This window comes from Cryptomeria japonica, chromosome 6, assembly GCF_030272615.1.
Source record: "Cryptomeria japonica chromosome 6, Sugi_1.0, whole genome shotgun sequence".
NCBI classification, from domain to species: Eukaryota; Viridiplantae; Streptophyta; class Pinopsida; order Cupressales; family Cupressaceae; genus Cryptomeria; species Cryptomeria japonica.
This window is the reverse complement of record NC_081410.1, coordinates 143,860,897-143,883,825: the sequence shown is the minus strand read 5'-3', so window position 1 is coordinate 143,883,825 and position 22,929 is coordinate 143,860,897. Positions and strand designations below refer to the sequence as shown.

At 33.8% G+C, this 22,929-nt stretch overlaps 1 protein-coding gene across 2 annotated transcripts in view; it reads left to right on the top strand.

Moving 5' to 3' along the window:
* The first annotated feature begins 6,048 nt into the window (after window positions 1-6,048).
* The window catches only part of LOC131064972 (disease resistance protein RPV1), a 50,978-nt gene continuing 34,097 nt past the window's right edge, over window positions 6,049-22,929 (top strand). For both annotated transcript variants that reach the window (XM_059207242.1, XM_059207241.1), the window contains exons 1-4: window positions 6,049-6,929; window positions 7,022-7,156; window positions 7,499-7,806; window positions 7,900-8,099. In XM_059207242.1, coding sequence (XP_059063225.1) covers window positions 6,435-6,929; window positions 7,022-7,156; window positions 7,499-7,806; window positions 7,900-8,099 — 1,138 coding nt within the window. In that variant the 5' untranslated portion in view covers window positions 6,049-6,434. The remainder of the gene's footprint in view (window positions 6,930-7,021; window positions 7,157-7,498; window positions 7,807-7,899; window positions 8,100-22,929) is intronic.

The window sequence follows — 22,929 nt, the reverse complement described above, 5'->3', positions numbered from 1 at the left end:
ACTTACACCATATTTATTTGTTGAGAATGTAGAATCCATTGCAATTACTGAGTTGTGTGAATACTTCATCGTCATTTCTTGCATCCATGGTGTTTGAATGCCTACCATAAATGAACTATTTTCCACATTGTTCGATATTTTTTAGTAGAAAAATTATCTTTCTCCTTTGCATACCACAAGCTTACACTTTTTGCATCATCTTCGTTTTTTAGTGATCGAAGGGAGCATACTCTTTTCCATGCATTCAATACATCTTGCCTTAGAAAACATGTGTCCCTCTTATTCAACAACTCTGTCAAACCACGATCTAAGTAGTGTTGTTCGCATATTGTGTCAATCCCCACGCCCATCAATAATAAGGATTCAATATATGATTTACATTCATTTGATAGTCTTGGCGCAATAATGCTCCTTGGATCACCAGAAGGGTCATTCTTCCCATGACAAAATTCACCATTAGCATCCTGGTGGGTAAAATTATATGTAAGTATTGCAACGTCAGGTTTTCCATACATAACCCTAACAATGAAGTGGGTTTGACGACCCTTTTTTTGAGTAAACTTTCATATCCTTTGCACTTTTTTATATTTATTTCTTTTATCCTCAACCCCAAAAGCACAATGATGCCTGTTTATACATGTACCAAAATATATTTATTAATATATATTGTAAATGATAAGTATAAGACGTGACATAGTTGATTATTATATTAAATATAGGCAAACCTTGAATACATCTTGGTAGCATGATCCAGTATGATTTGTCAAGTTGATCTCTTGATGATCCTTGCGTATAAATTATGTCTCTGCACTATCCAATAAACCTTCTCCTTTGACGAAGTGAGAAAGTCTCTCAAGAGGAATAGCAGCACATAAATCCAGATCTTGGACATTCTCATTTACAATAGGTGTCCATTCAAGGTTATCACTTGAAAAATGATTTTCTTCATTGGGAATGTCTTGCACATCTAGTTGGATGAGTGATTTCCATTTCCACTTCCTCCCCATTCTCAATAATATTAGATGGTTAGTGACCGTCTATCTTAAAAAATGTAAGAACAATAAAATGTCATTATCACATGGTTAAAGGGCTTGCTCGATATTTTATTGCTAGTGGATAATCTAATATATTTTGTTCCATGTTTGTTCTATGAAGATAAAAATTAATTTAGGGAATGATTCTATAGGAAAGTTAAACCATAATAATTGTCAACTTTCTCCCACATCACCCTTCATTCTTCTTGCTCAATTTATCAAAGTACATGGGTTGGGATCCGCGGTATGTGTTTGGTTGTGTGGTAGAAGCATAGACAAAGTTAGCTGTATTGTAGAAGGGCATGGAGGATTGAGGAAATGAAGCATGTATTGATGATGAAGGAAGAGAAGTATGAATAAATGACGAAGGGATAGAGGTATGTTGGGATAAAGGTATGAAGGGATAGAGGTATCTATGCACGAAGGTCCTATGCTTAAGCAAGAGTCTATGATTAATGTACCAAAACTTTTGGTGCCTAACAAGTTGAGCTTGTGTGAGCTTTTTCTTTTTAATTGGATGTGCAAGGGTTTTCTTAGGATGCTTATACAACTTGGGCTTGTAATACATGAGACGGACAAAGTTTTGATGTGGTTTAGACTCATTTGGGAATTTGGACTTGTTGACAAAAAGTCCAAATTTTTGTCGACCATGACTAGGATGATGACTAGGACTTTGACTTTGACTTGGAAAAAATGTTTGTTTTGGATAAATGTTTTGTAAAGTGCTTGGGGATGATGATGTGTTAGATCTACTCTTGTTAAACGAGTGTCAAGAAAAGCAAACACAATGGTCAAATGAACTTGGAATCAAAGATACTCATACTCATTTACAACATTCCTAGGGCTAGTAAGGACAATAGTCAAGGAATCCCACTTGGTTTCCCAGCTACGCCTACCCAGAGAGAACACTTAGATGCTTGACCCCACTGGCTCCCCTCCATGACATTCACTTCTTCGGGGTAGTCAAGCATTAGTTCCCATGAAAACTCCCCATGGCAAACTTTGTGTCTCTACTAAAGGCCGTAAAAATGTGGGTGCCTTCAGAGGTCCGACCTCCTGCACCAATGACTAGAAGGTTTTTGATCTCTAAGCACAAGGATTCTAGTAAGGATTTCAGTTAGAAGACTACTCTTCGAGGTCACGCAAGCGCAATTGAGGCATATAGCCCAACAAACTATCAAGCACCGTAGTAGTCATGCAAGCGTGATTTAGACCTCAAGGGCCCTACAAGATGCTCAATATGAGAGTAAACTCTCAAATAGCTCCAACCTCCGAAATTTTCATCTCAAGAGGCCTATTTATTACATATAACGAGTTGGAACGCCAAGGTCTGGCTGTAGTCACTTGGGTCGTTCCCCTCTCACCAATGCCTGTGCAAGTGTGCCAAGCGAATCGGGAGGGCGAGCCTGCTAAGGGTATGCAAAAAACAAACTAGAAAAGGTTTGAGGGTCTATATTTTTGATTGTCTAAATAGACAAGAGCATACACTCCTACCTCTACACTTTCCTCAAACACATCAAACAAGTATAAATATGGTGATATTTGAATTTTACTCTAAATACTTACTTATTGAGTTATCACTATCTTCTAGTATAATCTATAAAGATGATTAATATAGCTTAACTTGCATTGATACTAGGTTAGAAATTAAGAATTTGGTTAATAATCATCACACATAAAATATAAAATAAATGAAATGAGAATTACAAGATGTACACATTTAAGTATTGCACAATAGATACATGGGAGAATATTTCTAGATTAAAAATTCTATAAAGTATCATTATAATCTAAAACACATACATTTGTATCTACAAATCAATAGTCCAAACTTAGGGAAACTCACTTCTTCTCACTTTCACAAAGTTGATAATATATCTTGTGCATGGTGATAAAATTCATATAATCTCTAAAATTGAATTACTTCCAAATAAGATAGAAGCTCTTAGAATATAAAAGGTGTGACAAAATAATTGAAAGTGTATTTGTCACATCTATTTAAAATCAACAATTGTAAATAATTAGTAATATAATAGTTTATTATATTATTGATTATTAAATAGCACATGCTTTATAAACATATAGTAATAACAATAATAACAAGATTTTATTACTTATTATTCATTATATTCAAATAATATTTTATATGGACCCCTAATAACATTATGTTCTATTAGGGATCTTTTCAAAAATCTTTTTTTATCCTCAAGAAAAGAAATAAAGGTAACATTTTTATAGATAAATTAATGAGGATTCTACAACGGTGTGCATCCTTGAAATTTAAATCTTAATCATCTTATTATTTTTTATCATTAAACTGTTTAATACATAATATAGTTAAAAAATAAAGAACAAATTTAGTTCCATAATTTGCTACCTAAAACACTAATTTTCGAGGTGATTTACCATTAGATCTTAAATTATGGTGAAATTTAGCTTTTCATGTTTGATATAGAATTCCAACTATCTAACTCTAGAAAGATATTATCTAGATTGACATCTTTTTTTTAATATTGTTCTCTTATGGAAAATTCCACCTTAGAAATCTCCAATACCTTCTAGATTTCTTAGATGCGTATCTCTCCCAAAACATTTAATATATAAATATCCAACATTGGTTGTATTGTAGAGGGAGATTTGTTGAAGGATATTCTAGTACTAGATATGATTCATTGTTTTGGCTTCACACCATTAGAAGTTTACGATTCTAGATCTAAATGAATTAAAAGCTTTCCATCCAATTTTATGTTTTATTTATGCATGTATGTATGAATTATCATTTCTTGGTTTAAAAGCTCTTAATTGGAACCTTAATTTGCAACTATGAGTTAGAGTTGGTCTCTGTTTGGAATTCTTGAGCTATGTGTGTATAACCCATAGTTGCAACAACAATTTTTTTCTTTGCAATCAACAATATCACCCAAAGCACTAACTCCAACATAGGTAAACCTAAATTTATTAATATGGTCAGGAAAATAAATAGATTTGTATGAAAATTGAAGACAAAGCAATATTAGATGTGGCAGATCAAAGTAAACACAAGTAGTTTATCCAAAGAAAAGAATCAAGTGACACAAAAGATGAAGAATAAGAATTAAGAGAAAGCATAAGTTAAGTGAAGGGAGAAATTTATGATCAATTTCAAGAATGAATAGGGCACGATGATGGAGGTAACACATTTTAATGTAAATTTGAATCTAGAAGAGTTGATTTGACTGACTATATTATTAAGTGGATGAGCATTGTATATATGAAGATATCACAATTCCTAAGAGAATAAAGATAATCAAAACCAAGCTACAAGGTGATGCCAAACTTAGATAAAATGAGCCTCACTTTTTAGGATAGAATGATCTTTGTAAGCCAAGAAACAAGTTCAACTACTTAAATCTAGGATAAGAAATCTAGTAAAAAACATGTTTGGGCGAGGGAACTATAAATAAAAAATATGATCTGTGGGAAGAAGTTATGAGAAATAAGGGGTAGGTAAGTCAAAACTCAATAAAGATCATAGTAAAAAAATAAAAATGGTGAAGAAATAGCTAAAATTAAGTGTTCTCATGCATCAATATTAGATGTTTAATTCTTCCCGCATATCAATGAGGTCACTTATTTTTTCAACATGGGTTACACGTTTTGCTAGGATAGATTGCCTCAATCCAACCCTTGAGATGCTTAGGCGGTCCCTTACTAGTTGAAGGGTTAAAACTTAATACATAGTAAAGAGAAGGCTATGCATGTAAGTGGGAAGGTTTGGAAAGAAAAGACGAATGCAAAGGAGGTTGGTAAGTTTTGAGTACTTATAACATTATATTGAAATAATATGTTATAAGGTGGCCTAATAAAAGTATATAACATTGTTTTTAGATAAATAAATTGGGGTTCTACAAGGGTGCTCACTCCTGAAATTTAAATCTCATACACATTTAAAAAGATTAGCATTAAACTACTTAATGCATAGTAGTGTTGAATAATAAAGAACAAGCTTAGATTATATCCATCAAACATGGTTCATAAATAATAACTTCCTTGATTATATCCATCAAATTCCAACCCAACCAAAATATACTTCAACAAATCATTTCTTGAAAATTCTAAAAATTCTATGAAAATGTAGCTTATATTTGAACGAGTTTTAAACTTTTGCTAAGATGCTCATTACTATACTCCAATAACAAACTATAAGTAGAATTATATCTATATAGTGAACAAAGATGATTTTCTTTTTCAATTACAACAATACTGCAACACATACATACATCTTCCAAAAAAAAAGGGTGTTTGACTAAAATCTTAAATTGATTTTAAAGAATAATAACAAATATTTCTTTACACTAGCATCCAATATAATGATTTGTAAAGTTGTATTCAATAGAATTTATTCAAAAGATTTATAATTTATATACAATTTAAATAACTTTTTGCGGCAAAAAATGGAAAAAAAAGTTTTGGGGTCTCTAAAATGCAAAGATGAAATGTCCTGCTTCCCTTTAGTTTCTTTTTTTTCTGAGAAATCAAACACAAGAAAATGTTTTTATCAAAAATTCTATTATTACCGCCAAAATAAATTAGAGGGAAAAAATGCCCCCAAATAAAGGTTAGTCCTTCTTATTTATTTCTCACAGGCGAAGCAGGGGCCAACGCGGCGGCCAGACTTTCGGGCAAGTTGGACGACAGTTTTTCGAGCCCAACACGCACATTTCCCAGCACATGCACGTTTTCTCCGAACCGCCGGTAGCAGACTGTATACGGAAACATAAGATTTATAGGGTCTTAGGGAGGCTATGGGGTGCGGTTGCCAGAAGAGAGGGTTAGTACTGATTGAGGGTTAGTATTAACTATACGGCTAGTGATACCCTTCCCCTATGCACAACAGAATAATAAAAGCAACTTTGGATGCGGGAAAAACGTTTGAATTGACTGGTCGGTTTAGTGGTATCCACGTCGAAAAGTAATTGAGACCAGAGAGGGACCCGTTCTCCTTGACCAATGGATTACTCTTTATCATTATTCTTGTGTCAGTTCACGCATTTCATGGAAAGAGGTTTTCATGTTATGGAGTGAGATTTCCAGAGTCCAAATCCAAAGGCATTCCTATTAAATCTTAGAGACTAGTGTTTTCTTTTACTTGTAATTTGTCTCTGCCACTCCGTGTCAATCCACCCATTTTCTTACAGTATAGGTTTTTCCCTTATAACATCAGCTTCAATCCAGCCTAGAGAGTATATCTTTATTCTCCTAGTATTGGTGCACCCACGGCTTAGAGAACTGTGTATTTCTTTAGATGTCTTAGGGTTTCACAGTAGCAAGGAGCTTGTGGAAAACAATAGAGAAATTTTTTATATGTGATTATTCAGCTTGTCCGCTAAGTATCTCAACCAAAAATTTCTCTGACTGGCCATGGGTCCTTCTTGTAATTGTTGTTGGTGCTGGAAAAGAAAGCCCACAGAAAGGGCACCACCAAATCCTTCTGTAAGTCCCTGCACATCCCCATCACAAGATCTAGTCACTACTTCCATAAACCCATCAACAGATTCTCCTAATCAGATTGTGATCTCCTCCACACAGACATCATCCACAACACCACACCCACCTTCTAGTTCCAAAAAGCCCACAGAAAGTGCACCACCAAATCCTCCTGTAAATCCCTGCACATCCTCATCACAAGATCTAGTCACTACTTCCATAAATCCATCTACACATTCTCCTAATCAACTTCAGATGGTGATCTCCTCCACACAGCCATCATCTACAGCACCACACCCACCTCCTTCTTCCAAAAAGCCACCACGCACGCTCGAAGAAGTTATCAGCAATTTTCAAGAAATCGACATTAAAAGCCAGGGAGATGGTTTTATCAAAGCCATTGAAGATAACTTAAAGACGGCTCAAAAGGTTAGTATAAGCTTGATCTTTTTTTCAATTTTAAGGGTAATATAATGATGAGAGGTCTTCCATAGTGTTCAATTCTTGTTATTGTTTTGCAGCGTACAACAGATACTCCAAGCACAAGTAGTTCTCATACAGACAAGCCGTCAAACTGGGCTTCAATTATCCAGAGCGGAGGCACATTTTTAAAATTTGTTAATGATCATACAGAGAAAATAAAAATCGACACTAAGGTTAGTTAATGATATCAGTTGTCTACAATTCATAATGTTGTTTGTGTGTTGTTTTTAGATTTCAATTGTATGTTTTTATTTACATCAATGTTACAGATCATACTTTGTAATCCATCATCAGAAAGTTAAATTATGTATTTTTATTTTAATCAATCTTTCTTTCTGTGATCCATCATCAAAATATTAGATTGTGTGTTTTTATTTGTATCAACATTTCTGAATTTCTATTATATGTTTTTATTTACATCAACATTTCAAATCATATTTTTGATACTTGCACAATGCATTTAATAACTATACATTTTTCCCTGTTCTCTTAGCCGTGCTTTACTTGGATTACAGGATAGCTCTTTTCAGTTGGGAGAAGCAACAAAAATTGTAGGAAATATACTTGAGCAAATTGGGCAGCTGCATTGGGCAGTTGCAGGGCTATCCATGGTAGGCTATCTGGTCTCAAAATGTGCAAAAGTATCACAGAACAGGATTGAATGTGTAGAGCTCTTGCAACAAATGATCAAGCTTGTATCTCATATTACAAAGTTAAACATTTTTATAAAAGAAGAAAAGGTGAAATTTGAAGAAGCTTTTCAATACATTATAGAAGGATCTCTATGTTGCGCATCCCAACAACAATCGGGAAAATTTTTCAGGTTAGTCAGTACATCATTTCCTCCACGATGTTATGCTTTCTTTACTTAATTTTGTTTTGTTACTCCATTTAATAAATACTTTTAATGTTGCAGCTTCTTGAAATCAAGTGTAAACTCTGAGAAATTGAGCGGTATTCGCACCAAGATAAGTGAGCTCTATATGGATCTGAATTTGACGGCTACAACAAAGGTTCTTGATGAAACATTACAGCAAAAGACGGTCACAAAACAAATATTAAGGCAGAAGACGGTTAGAAAAGAAATATTACCACAAGTCTTTCCGGAGGGCACAGGTAACTCAAAAACAAGCTATTCGTTCTGTATAACATACAAAATTTTGTTAGATCTTTAGTTTTTACACTTGCTCTCTTTAATTAATTCTTCAAGAAAGTGTGAATGAGCGAAAAAATTACCTTGAGAAACACTCCAAAACATCTTTATTTTATTACTGAGGAAAAAATAGGTTACTCTTTCCATTCTTCGAGACTGAGAGTTACATTTTTTATTGGATGACGTGTCCACCGTTTCTTACCTTCATCTTCTTTATGTTTTGCAACTTTTATCAATTGAATAACAACAATTTGTATATTTTATTTTTGGTATGGGTATCATGATATTTTCTAAAGTAATTTTTAGGCATTATATGCTAGCTTTTTTTTCTTTTCTTAATTTTCTTTATGTTTTGCAACTTTTATCAATTGAATAACAACAATTTGTATATTTTATTTTTGGTATGGGTATCATGATATTTTCTAAAGTAATTTTTAGGCATTATATGCTAGCTTTTTTTTCTTTTCTTAATTTTCTTTATGTTTTGCAACTTTTATCAATTGAATTACAACAATTTGTATATTTTATTTTTGATATTCTATCATGATATTCTCTACAGTAATTTTTAGGCATTATATGTTGGTTTTTTTTTCCTTAAAATCTTATATGGTATTAGAGTTATAATGTTTTAGGTTAGCATTTTTATATTACATTTTGAGAGAGTTAAGGTTATTTTTTTAAATAGAACAAGAGTATCTTTAGTGATCTTTTTTTTTCGTAAATAACACATGGTATGACATAGTTTAGTCTCATTTTAACATTACCTTATCATTATATAAGGGCTCAAAACCTAGGAATATCATTCATTAGCTTAAATATAAACATTCTGTGTAAAGCCTTCTTCCTTTTTCCAATATGCATACAAAGGTAGATTTTTTTAACAATAGTATATGGCTTTAGGTTCAATAACATACCATATTTTACAATTTTTAATGTTTTACAATGGTTGAGGTAAGAAGTATGAAGTTTTATGAGGTTCTCAAATGATACTAATTTGTGGTACCCTTGGTATACCAATACTTGGTGTACCCTCCACTACACAAATTTCATAGCATACATTGGATGAGTACTAAGAATTGGGTTCACTTTCTAACCAACATACCTACTTCATGATGGCTATAATTTATTTCCTAGATGCAATTTCATCATTTGTCACCTCTTTTTGTCTCTTGTTGTTCATTAAGACATTATTATTCTTGTGACATCTAGTGTTTGCCCATTGGCTTTATCATTTAAGTACCATATCCTCAATGCACACACTTGCCATGAACATTCTTTTCCAATAATCAACCTACATGCCCACTCTACCATACCTTGACTATTGAATGTTAAACTATTAATTGGAATTCTATCTTTGAATCATTGTCACCTATGCATTCCACATAATCTAATGAAAAGTCAATGCCACACATCAGGTCCTTCCATCACCATACCAAAAGTGGTACACAACATCTTCTCAATTTGCTAAGTTAGCACTACCCATGTAGATATTATTGTAGAAACTAATCAAACACACTAGACATATTTCTCTTTAGGCAAGCATGTGTAAAACTTAAAGGATAATTCGTATAAATGATTTGAAAGTTGAGAGTTATTTTTGAAATTATAAATTTTTTGTGAAGCTACATTTTTGTAAGGGTTTGCCAAATTTGTACATATTCCTTAAGGCTACTAATCCCTTAAAATTACATGGTTACCATTTTCTATTTAGAATAAAGTTTCATTTGTATCTGCAAGGTGATTCTCTCATTAAGAAATATTAAGGAGGTGTTGTGCGTACTAGTGTGTGTGCTACATGATTTTTTCTTACATTCTTATTTTCAATTATACACTAATGGATTGACAAAGAATACATATTTTAATGCTCTACAAATATTTCATATGGAAAAATAAGATGATTTTATTTCCTAGGGACAAATGATTTCTCATAATAAAATAAACTAAGAAAGTTAAGCCTATTGTAGACATTGATAAAATTAATCAGTTTAATAATTAATATGAATTTTAGGGTTTCCTTTGTACATAATTAAGTCTCTTGATCTAATATTACTCTTTAAGAACTATATAAACACAAGCACATATGGAAAATAATTATGAAGTTTTTTAGATAAAGTGGTAAAATTAAAAGTAATTTTACTTTAGAACATATTAGGTAATTAATTAAGTCAAAGTAATGTTAATAACATTTAGGACTTTATCCACAATGGGTGGCTTGTTTCATCAATGACACTCCCACTAGGCACCCAAACAAACCACTATGTCGAGGCTAAAGATGTTTACATTTGGTTACACATGCTAATCAGAGAAGGGTTCAAAAAAGTTTGGTTTGAGAGTGATTCTCTAAATATCATTAGGTGTGTGAGTAAAACAAATGATCCCGACTGGACCATCAAGCATTTGATTCAAGAGTGCCACATCATGATTACCAAATAGGATGATTTCAAAATCTCCCACATTTATCAAGAAGGTAACATGCCAGTGGACCACATGGCGAACATTGGTGTGGATTATGTGGACATATAGTGGTGGATGAAAAAGGAAAATTTCTTGATACAATTGTGTGAACTGACGAGAAAGGATGTTGAATGCATTGGCCATTCTTAGCGCATTAATGATGATAGATTGCCAAATGAATAATAATCGTTCGTGGGATTTTAGTTCGAAATCCAAAACTAGGGTTTCCAGAGTTTTCTTTTGTATTTGGTTTTTCATTACCTGATTTGGGTTTGGTACCTTCATCCATTGTTGTAGAGGCAATTTGCTCATGGGAGGTGACAAAATAGAATGGAGCCTACTTCCTACAAGAATCGGAAAAAGAACAGAGAGATATGGACAAAGATTACAGATGGAGGCCTTGTGTCGTATCTCGAGAGGCTTCATGGAAATGACCCCAAAGTGACAGAGGATTTTGTGAATGGTTGGGAGAAAGGCATCCTCATGACTTTTGGAGCAGAGTTTAGAATTGATGAAACCTTCAAGGTGAAGATATCCGGTTTGCATATGGAAGGCAATAAGTTTTGCAAAGAGAGGAAGACAATGAAAGAAGTCATAGCAGAATTCTTTGACAAAGAAAGCGAGAGAAAAAGGGTGTGAAAGATGAAGGACGCCGACTATAATAGGAAGGACCTGCAATCACTTTGGGTGGAGATGGTCGAAGTGATTATGTGGTACATTACTCTTGATGGATGCTATTCTAGTATTTTCTCTTACCACTTTATGATATTAAACCATTTTAGGCACAACAAAAGAATTTCTCTGCCTTTCTATTTGTTATCTTCTCTTGAAAATAGCCTAGCGAATCATGCGAAAAATAGTGACAACCCTATTATGTATGATGCCCAGTTAATCATGCTCATCATGGAATATGCTAAGGATCATGGGATTAAATCCTCTTCGACGATTAAATCCCTCAAATCTCTGGCCAACACTGATGTACATTATGTGTCTGATATGGAGATGGACAAATAAGAGTCTGGTAGGGCTATGAACTAGCAGGACCCCAATGTCTCGGATGATTTGGAACACCGTCCTTCTTAAGAGGAGGGCCCCCAATAAAATATTACACCTGGCACTTGTAATAGCAGAAGAAACAAACATCCTAGATGGGCGATCGGTAAGTATAAAACCCCTAACCCCAATTTACAGGGTTCTAGTCCACCGAATATGAAAAAGTCTAAAATTGGAAAAACCGGGGATACCAAGGGAAAGGAGAAGGAAATAAAGTTGTAAATATCTACTAACATTGAACAGGGGGAACATGGGGATACCCCAAGAGGCTCTGATTTTGGTATTCTCCTTAACAACTTTGTCAAATGCCAGGAGAACTGCTTTCTTTGAGTTAGATTAAGGAGTTTATAATTGATTTCACCTTTGTAGTTATATGGTGATATATCCTTTCTCAACACTGCATATGGGTCTTCTTTGTCTAATTTCTTCTTCTTGTAGAATTTTGAGCCATGGGGAGCAAAGTAACATGCTGAAAGATAAATTATTTTCTCCATTACCTCTATTTTTACCCATATGTACTACTTATTTGAGTCTTCCTTTTCTACTTGTATGATTTTTCTCCAAGAGTCTCTTACTAAAATTGTTACCCCTCCATATCCCTTGTCACTTTCAGTTAACTCATTCCAAACTGACATCTTTGTGTAACCCTCAAAATTTGAAACCCTGCAGCCCTCATATTCATGTGTTTCAAGGAGGACAATTATGTCCATCCCCTCAGCTATAGGCCCTAAACCAAAGCCCCTTTTGTTTTGAGACAACTTATTCTTAGGCTTTACGGTGTAAGGCATATATACAAAACAAGTGAAACTAATTCAAATTTTATGATAATCAAACTAAACAATTAAACAAAATAATAGAAAATATTTATTAGATGTAAAATAAAAAATGGCAAAATCCAAGCTTAGGTTATGCCAAATTAACTATACAGCTAGTGATACCCTTTCCCTATACAAAAAAAATAAAAATAGCTTGGATGCGAGAAAAATGTTTGAATTGATTGGTTGGTTATTGGAATCCATGCCAAAAAGTAATTGAGATGAGAGACAGACCCCACCTTCTTGACCAATGGATTACTCTTTATCATTATTCTTATGTCAGTTCACGCATTTCAAGGAAAGAGGTTTTCTTCTCTAAATTTTAAATCTATATCTCTCTTAGCTAGAAAAGATATGTTACTTTACTCTTACAAAAAAAAAACATGTGGAATGAGATTCCCAGAGTCCATATCCATAGGCATTCTTATTAATCTTAGAGATTTGTGTTTTCTTTCACATGTAATTTGTCCTCGCCACTCTGTGTTGATGTACCCATTTTCTTATAGAATAGCTTTTTCCTTATAACATCAGCTTCAATCCAGCCTAGAGAGTATATCTTTATACTCCTAGTATTGGTGCACCCATGGCTTAGAGAATTGTGTATTTCTTTAGATGTCTTAGGGTTTCACAATAGCAAGGAACTTGTGGAAAACAATAGAGGAATTTTTAATATGTGATTATTCAGCTTATTCGCTAAGTATGTCAACCAAGTAATGTTAAGTAATTAATTAAGTCAAAGTAATATTAATAACACTTAGGACTGTTCTTTGAAGGGTGGGCTCTGTATTTTGGTTTCTGGGTGGCTTTTCTTTGCCTGGTGATATAACTATGTAATTTTATGTTGTTCTCGGTTCAGGGTCGTCTCCCTGCTTTTATAATAAAAAAACATTTAGGACTTTATCTCCTAGGTCTAGTTAGTTTTACTTGAGAACATATTAGGCTTGTTGCTCCTTGTGCCCTTTGGTGCTTTGGGGCTCCTTTCCTTCTCTTCTTTGACTCTCTGGTGGAGTAGCATCACTTGGGTTTGGCTCCTGAAAGTGCCTTGGGTGCTTCTTTGGGCTCCTTTGTTTAGTATTGGTTCTATCGAGGTGGGCTTTTGTGCTGAGTCAGGTGACTTCCTCTAGTGTTGTTGGTCTTTGGAGTGGGGTAGCTTTGTCTCCTCTTTCGTGAGACTTTCTTTTGGCATTCCTTACTTATCTGGAAAGGGTTATGGGATGGATGTTTTCTTCGCTTCTTCCACAGTCCCTATGGAGGCTAGCCCGGAAGGTGCTTGGATCTTCATTGACCATTTTGCTAATAGAGGTTTGTGGGGGTCGAGTGGTTTCACTCTTGAGAATTATGACATCTTGTTGTATAGAAGTTTTGTTTGGGTTGTGGTGGATGGAATGTGGAAAGGTTTTGAGGGCTAGTTACCCTGCAGGTGTTTAACCAAAGAGCACCCTATTTCTTATGAATTTGCTTTGATGCTATAATCCTTCTGTTGTTGGGGGGTGCTATTGTTTTTTAAGTTCTCTATCATTGAACCCCGCTCCCCCCATCAAGTGACTTTCCCCTTGGGTTTGTTCCCCTTGAGGCCTCCTGTTTGGTGCTAGAGTTGGGATTCATTTGTCTCTATTTTTGTTCTTGTTGGGATTCTTCTCTTGTGTTCGTATTAATAACTGACCTATTGAGGTGGCCTTCTATGGGTTGTTTTTCAGCTTTTTCTTTCAGTCAAAGGTTTAGGGATACCTATCAAAACCTTATGATATTGTCTACTATGAATAGTGTTGTTCGTAATGACTCTTTATGTAAAAGGTTTCAGGATGCCTTTCAAAACTTGATGTTTGTTGTCTTCTCCATTGACTGCATTGTTCCAGTGCAAGGGGTTTCCATTGGTAGATGGTTTAGGGTTCTCCTAAATACCTCTGTTGTGATTAGGTAATTTTTATTGATAGGGATCTCTCTCCTGCTAGTTGATGCCCCAGTCAAAAGTATCCTTTTCAAAAATGAGCTACCTTTTTTGTTTTTTGTGTTTTCGATGATCTCATTGCTTGTGAATTCCCCTTGTGCACCTGTATGGCTGTTATGTACCACTAATAGGCCTATCCCATCTTTTATCTAATCAAAACATTTAGGAATTATCACAAAATTCAAGTATTTAAGAATATAAATAAAAGCTCGCAACTTTTGGAAGAAGTAATATCAATTTATTTTTAAGTGTAATTTCAAAATTTTAAATTTGATTATTCAATATTTATTTATATACATTATGTTACTATGTTTGTCATAAAATAAAGATTCACAATTCTTTATTTTGATGACTTTGCCAAGGCATTCACTAGAGAGTAGGATAAATTAATCTATATGGGCACATTAAAGTTATCAAAACATCATGATTGTGTTGGGAACTAAATGATTAAAGACCAAAAGGATACATGTATCAAGGAAAAGAATAATAGTAATAGTATGAACAAGAGAAAACCCCTGATCATTAGTGTAGCACATTCTTAGGATATTACTTCTTCTAGAGTATTCATACTTTGCATGGATTACTCCTATTTGAAGATAATTTTAATAGAAGATAAAATTTCTAGTAGAAGATCCTGCTAGGAGATAAGCTTGTTCATATTTTGTGGCTTGACCAAGTACTGTCATTCTTCAAAAAGATATCAATTCTCACATGGTTTCAGAGTGATGTTATGGCTTGAAATATTGGTATAGTAAAATTGCATGTAGTTTATATGAAAAGATGTATTTTGTTTACACAACACCAAGATTTATCTGTTTTGCCTTTCTATGTGTGATCTTTGCAAAATAATGTGTAGTAGAGAGCTAAGGAGATTAAAAGCACATTTAGGGGGTTTTGGATCATTAGATCCATATAATGAATTTTTTGATTGAATACACTATGTAAAGGGTTTGGATTTTCCATCTGGCATGTAAAGTCATTTATATGCATGTGAGGCCATAAAAATTTCTTATAGGTTGCAAGGCTTAGACTTGCATGTGATGATTTTTTATTTAAACTTGTAATTTCTATCTTTATTCATGTTTGAGATCTTAGGAGTACTTAAAACTATGATCTACTTTTAAATCTACGATTTACATGCCAATAGTCGATTCACCTCATAGTTTGCAGTTCAACTAACAAAAATCGTGATTTGAGGCTATTTGTATGCATCCAATTTGTGCAAACCTCTTTTTGCATGTAATTTTGGTATGGTTTTTGTTTTCATACTTAAAATCATTAGGTAAATCAAAGCTTATTAGAGTAAAAGGGAAATAACTAATTCCTTAACTAATTAAGTAAATCCTAAACATAAATCAATAAAATAGATGCAAAATGAATAATTAAAAAACTCCCTATTTTGAATCATGTCTTCCATTGTTCTTCTCCAATATTGTGTTGTAGGTGGCTCTCAAATATTGCACTGAGATTTTTGCATATATTAGACACAATTATTTCAAAGATCATGATTTATTGAAATGGAGAAATGATGTTTCTTTTATAGATTTTTGAGACAAATTGGGTGAGAAATGGAACTCAAGTGCTAATTGACAGTTAAATTGATTTGATTGTTTTGTTAACTCCTTTGATTGATCTGTTAAGTGGATAGATTGGAGAGATAACTTAATTGATTAGATTGATAACTAGATATATTAGCTAGTTAACTAAATTGACTAGGGAGAAGACTAAATTGATTGACTTGTTAGAAAAAGGTGATTGGAGTTAAAAGTGGAGATTGGAGAGTTAACTAAGTTAACTGGTTAGTTAACTGATTTGACCAATTAGTCATGATTTTGAACATGTGATGTATAACTTTTGAATTGAAACTTTGATTTTCGAATGATGAAATTGAAATGCACATTAACTTGAAATGTGATAAAATTGAAATTTGGTGAAATGTGAATTTTGAAAGATGAAATTAGATGAAATTAGTTGAAATCCGAATTTGGGGATTTGAAGAATGAATGAATGAATTAAATAATTTAATCAGTAGAAATAAAATTTAATTAAATAATAAAGACTATTTAATTAAGGAATTTAAATCGTAATTAATTAAATGAATGATATTTAATTAATAATTGAGAAAGGGTTGAAAGATTAATTAATGAAGAGATGGAAATTGAAAAATTAGTAAGATGGATGATGATGATGATTAAAATCAATTTAGAAGAATATTATTAGTTTAATTAAATAATTAAATAATTATTTAATTAATAAGTTGAATAATTAGTATGATATGAATGAGAGATTTTTTAGGTGTCTACATTTTCCCTTCTTTGAAAAAAATGTTGAGACAACATTGTTTCGAAGAAAATTAAAAAAATTCCCACTTCAGTATGCCCTGACAACGCTTAGGGTATAATGCTCCCTCAAGAGATTGTTTGTGCATTAAAGACATGAATGATCTCTCTCTCTCTCTCTCTCTCTCTCTCTCTCTCTCTCTCTCTCTCTCTCTCTCTCTCTCAGAATGTTAGATGAAAGAAGGCATGAAAGATTAGAGAGAATAGATGTGAGGACATGTTAGAAGAGAGATTGATTAAGAGAAAGAATCAACAAAACTAAGAAAAATGAAATGAAAATGAAAATGATTGATGATGATAGATACACGAACTTGTGTGCCTTTATTCATAGTGCAAAATATATTCATCATTGATCCTTATTATGTAACAATGGAGATTAGCACACCATGTTATAAAGAACCAAGATGTAAAGATATCTCATTGCATAAACAAACATGTTGTAGACAAGGAATGAACCCTTTATTTTGGGTATAATGATAGGGGTCGAGGTATGTGCAGTAGTCACAAGCATAGTTATCCTTCATGAGATACTTGCCAAATGAACGTACCCATCACAGACACTCATGGCACCATTGCCCCATAACTTCATTGGTCCACACCACAAACAAAAAACAAAGAAAAGGATCATGCCCATCCCAGCTCTCTAGTCACTTGTGGACATCCTTGAGTAGCATAGAAACATGACCTATCACCAAATGATAAAATATAAAGACTAATTAGGACCAAATTCAGCAACCACACTAATCTGCGCCTTTTCTTTAATTGTTTGATGTGATGGTTGATAATGTTTGATCTCTAAAAATGTGGACCTCGTTTAAGACTGACATGTCTGGTTTCGAGTGTATCCTTCTTTTATTTAAGACAATAATGATCACTTGATACTATTGATAAGACAATTTGATCAACTTGATTGCAGATTTCGATAAGATAGTTTTATCCTTTGCGAACTTCGTGTGAAGTGTTTGCTTGATATTTTCTAGGGTGTTTGATTCTTGCGAAACCTTTTATTGTAATTTTTTTAGATTGTTTTTGGATTTTTAGTTCTTTTCCAAGAGCTTTTTTGATGTTTTTGGGTTTTTTCAAGATCATATTCAAATTTTTTTTTTATTGCTTTTGGTATTTTTTCGACATTTTTCTATTCATTTCTTTAGAATTGTATTTGATTCTTTTGGTATTTATTCATGACATTTTCTATTTTTTAGGGGTTTTTTAGGACTTTATCTAATGGATAGGATTTTTTCAAGACTTTATCTTATTTTTAGGTTTTTATTTTTGTTGATTTTGTTGAAAGATTTTTTTGATTTTTTGAAAAAGGGGATATGTATGAAGATAGGATATGGATAGGAGAAGCAAGATCATAGACAATGATGTATGATGAAAGGAATGGATATGATAAGGGATATGGACTAGAGGGTATGGATAAGGTGAAGCAAGATCATAGATAGTGATGGATGATAGAAGCAAGGAATAGATAGGATAAGGAATATGGAGTAGAGGATATTGATAAGGTGAAGTAGAGAGGATGCCTAATTCTTATGAAGATCCCTAGTTTATTTCAAGATCAAAGATAGAAAAACAAGATGGATGTAGATAGGGTAATGGACTTTGGAAGAAGGGTAATGGGAGATTTGATAGGAAGGATAGAGTGGATGAAACTTGTCCCCAAGTGTAGAGGTCTCCATTTACAAAATGGCGATGTGCAAAATCATTAAAACATATAGCACCACCTGAATAAGTGTTCTTGAACATTTCAAAGATAGAGACCAAACCCACAATTAGAACCTCTGGAAAATTCAACCAAACATATCTAGCGACTAGGAAACATACTCAAAAGGAAAGAAGAATCCCAAAACGGATCAAGGTACGTAGTCTTTGATTACCCAGGTATGTGTAACTGGGTTTATTCCAACCCACGTGATCATTGTAATCTTTAGATTCCAACGTGACTAGCTACGTGAGTTATCCTGACTTCAAAAGTATCCTGAATAGAGCCTCGTTGCCAATAAGCGTTTATAGCTCCGATGAGGTTATCGCTGTTAATCTCACAAATATTGCTCCATTGCCAGCCAGGCTTCCATAGCCTCGATGGAGTTACTAACATGTTCCCATAGCCAAGCATTTTGACATTGCATTAAATTTCTTTTCTTGATATTTCTTTTATTGCTCATGCTTTTGTTTTGATCTTTTGATATTGCTTTTGTTCTTGTCATTTATTCTTTTGTGCATTGGCTCATAAACAATGAACCTCACATTGGTTAGAGAATTACAGTGGCACTGAAGTAGGATTTTAGATTTTTCACTAGCCACGTCTTCACCTAAGAAAACACAATGACTTAGGGAAATTGATTAAGTATGTGAGATATGGTAATCAAAAGATGTTGATATCAAGATAAAATGAGTGATTCTCTTTCTAGATCGAGTACGCATCCCAATAGAAAAGATCATCTTAAAGAGGAACAGCCTCAGATTCTGAAGTGTTTCATGAATAGATATCTAGGAAATGGACTGAACATAAGGTTGAGTGTAGAGGAGCGATCATGTGACAAAATGACACAAATGCCTATTTTAAAGATGAAGGATTTATGCAATTGATTCAATGGGAGGAATGGAAGCATGGAAAAGAGATGTTGGATAATAGATAGAATGTTTGAATATTTATGCAAGGAAAGATGGAAATGTCTTCAAGATGAATGTTGGTACACAACTTGAGAGGTGGTGAAGTGATGGAGGAAAATCGATTTTTGGGACATAAGGACCCAAAATGGATGAAGGAAATGATGGAAGAATAGATTTGGAAAGTGGGAGATGCGTAGATGGATGATTGAGGGAATATTTTGGAATAAAAAGCTTGGATGCTATATTTTGATTTTTCTTTGGGATGCCATGCTTTTATGCGAATCCACATTGATTTTAATTTTTTGTTTCTTTCTGATTCTTTGGAATACATTGCTTCTATGATTGACTTAGGAACCCACATAGTTTTTGATTTTTCTTTTTGCTCGATGGGCCTTTGTGGCCTTTTGGATATCACTTTATGCTTTTGGATCAAATTTTTCTTTAGTTTGACACCTCTTTTAGATTGGACATGTTGATTTTTGGATGTATGTGGATTTTTTGACTTATAGATTTCATTCTTGACATCCAAATTTATTCTAAAGGGATTTGGATTCATGGTTGAATAAGAATGATTTGGAGGTATTTTGGATGGATTGGTGTAGGTAGATGGTTGGAAGGTACTCAAATATGTGTGCCTTTGTTGATCTTGATTAATGATAAGAGAATTGAATTGTGAGCTAGGGATAATATGAATAATGGATGAAGGTACATAGGGTCCTAATATGGATGGAAAGGAGGAAGACTTAGATTTTGGAATAGAAGGACCCAGAATGGGTTTGGAGGATAGCAACTGTGTATGCTTGGATTTAGAAGAAGGGATACTTTGACCTTGACTTGGAATAGAATCATCGAAGTTTATGCTTTGCTCTTGATTTTGAATTGTATCATTGGAGGAGATGGAAGGGATATCATGATCTTTCTTAGGGAGTGGATGTTGGATGGGACCTGAAAGGACACTTTGCTCTTGAGATAAAAGGGTATCATTATGAATGGAATAGAAAAGAATGAGGGGATCATCATAAGATTCCTGATAGGTGGTATCTTGATCAAAAACTGGGTAGGATGGAAGGGTTTGTTCTTGATCTTGATTTATTTTAGGACTCGTTTCTTTTGACTTTGGATTGTCCTTTTGACACGGGGAAGGAGTTTGGATATGCATGGAAGATTCTTGGAAGGTTTCAACACTTTGGTTGATGAGAAAGGATTTTGAATAAGACTCTCTGAAGTAGGTTTTCTTGGAAATGGAACATATGGTGGCATTGGATCTTTAATTTTTGAAGCATGGAAGGGACTAGCATCACGAATTGGATTAGCTTGTATTTTTACTATGGAGATCCCTTGGTTGATTGTGTTATTGAATAGAGATGGTGTAGACTGCTCTTGTGTGACTTCATCGGATGATGAAATGGTGGAAGATATGGAGGCTACTTGGGGGTCAACTTCTTCATGAAAGGACAAGCCCTTGCTAGACACTGTTATATGATTTTGATCTTTCTTGGAAAACATGACTTGGGAAGTTCCTGTAAGAATATTTAGTATTGTATTCTTCTTTGGATGATCATATGAATGTTTTTGAGGCTTTGACATGGTTGGGTTTTGATTTTGGGTTTGGCTGAATGGGGTTTTATTTTGGTTGAAAGGGGTTTGAATGTTGGGTTGATGTGATGGATAAGATGGTATAGTCTCGTAAGAAAACTAAGGTTGACATGACTCTAATGTTGGTTGAACTAAAGTAGGAACGATTTTGTTGGAGAATGAAGGTTGTCATGTTTGAATGGTCTCACAAGAGAAGGAAGGATGCCATGCTAATTATTACCTTTTGATTAGAGGTATCATGGTTGTTACTTCCCTCATCATTTTTTTAATCAATCCCTATGGTTGTTAGGACTAGTCATGTCTTGGGATGATGCATATATTTTAGCTCTACTAGTTTGAATGTCTATTATTTTGTTGTTAAAAATTCTTAATTACTTGAATTAAAATTTCTACCACTATTAAAATCTCTCCCCTTTGACATCAAGGACAAAGGGAACACTAATAAAAATAATAACTTATATCTCCCTTTGAAATCAAGGACAACGAATGCAAACTTGAAAACTCTATACACCACTATAGACCATAACCTTTTATTCTCTTTCCCTTTCGGGGATAACACAAACAGCTACAATACTCCCCTTCATAGGTATATCATTCTTTTATAACCACTTTCATGCAATTAAAAAACCTCAACCTTAACTGCTCTCCCTTAGAGCAACCACTGCATCAATCCAAGAAGCAAGAGAAGATCTCTTAAAAAAACCCTGGATAGATGCACCACTACTTGCACTTCTTCTATCATCTGCATCTCTTTCTTCTCCTATATATTATTTCTCCTCGAATCTTCCTAGAGTCTCTTTTGCAACTTATTCTTTAGTAACTTTCTTCTTACCCTTGTTGGATTCCATATCTGAATAGGTTTTGAACCACAATCTCAACCAATATCCTCATTACTCTTCTTCTTTTGACTCATCTGCACAATCAATATTTAGTTTTTGACTTGCTCTAGCACAATTATTTTTGGGAATGCCCATATCCTGGCAACCTCTTCTGCAATTTTGATTGCTTCTTCATCTATTTGCTTAATCAATCTTTCATAGGCTTTTATATCCTCACCTATGATGAGGTTGAATCTTTCCTTAGATCTAGAACCTATATTGAGGGCACAAACTATCTATATCCTTTTTATCTAAAATACATCTTTCACAAACTATATAAGCTTTAAGCCAAAGATCCTATATTATTCGACCAAAATTCACAAAAACGCTATAGGTCACCATGAACATTCAAAATGCTTGAAAAAATTCTCCATAAGCTTTGTCATGCTAACAAAAATGGGGGAGGGGGGGGGGGGGGTTCATCAGATCTACAATTAATTATTCCCCTTAGGCAATGCCTTTTTTCTAGTTACTGGAAGAGGAATCAACAACGTCAGAGGGTGTGGTCTCATCCACAAAATCAATTTCATCTTTCTCATCTGATTTCCTTACCCAAATCTTATACATCTTGCCCTTTTCATCATTGACATTAATTTTTTTTACCAAATCAAAGTCTTCACATCCTTCACTTTCAAGAACTTGGCAATATGTCCATATTAATTGCAATTATAGCATGTTGGACCTTGTTTGGACCATTTCTATTTCTTCTTACACTTTCATTCCTTTTGATATTACTTTTGCACTCAATAATCTTATGCCCAAATTCATTACAAGTATACCAATATCCATCGAAAGACAAAACATTCGTACCATTCATATTCCACATCAGTCTACTTCTACACTCATTAGCCTTATGAACAACCTTATTGAAAGCATAAAATTGTCTAATAAATAATTGAGTTCTATTATTACTTCTGCACTCACTTTCTCTATGTCCAAATTTATTTTATGAAAGGCAATTACCATTGAAAAATGGGAAATACCTAATTTGAGTAGGAGGAGCAGGAGACCTCCTGAAAGCCTTCTTATTTTGGACCTAAGGGAAACCATTTTGATTAGAGATCTTTACTGCATCCTTGAAGTTTTATTTTCCT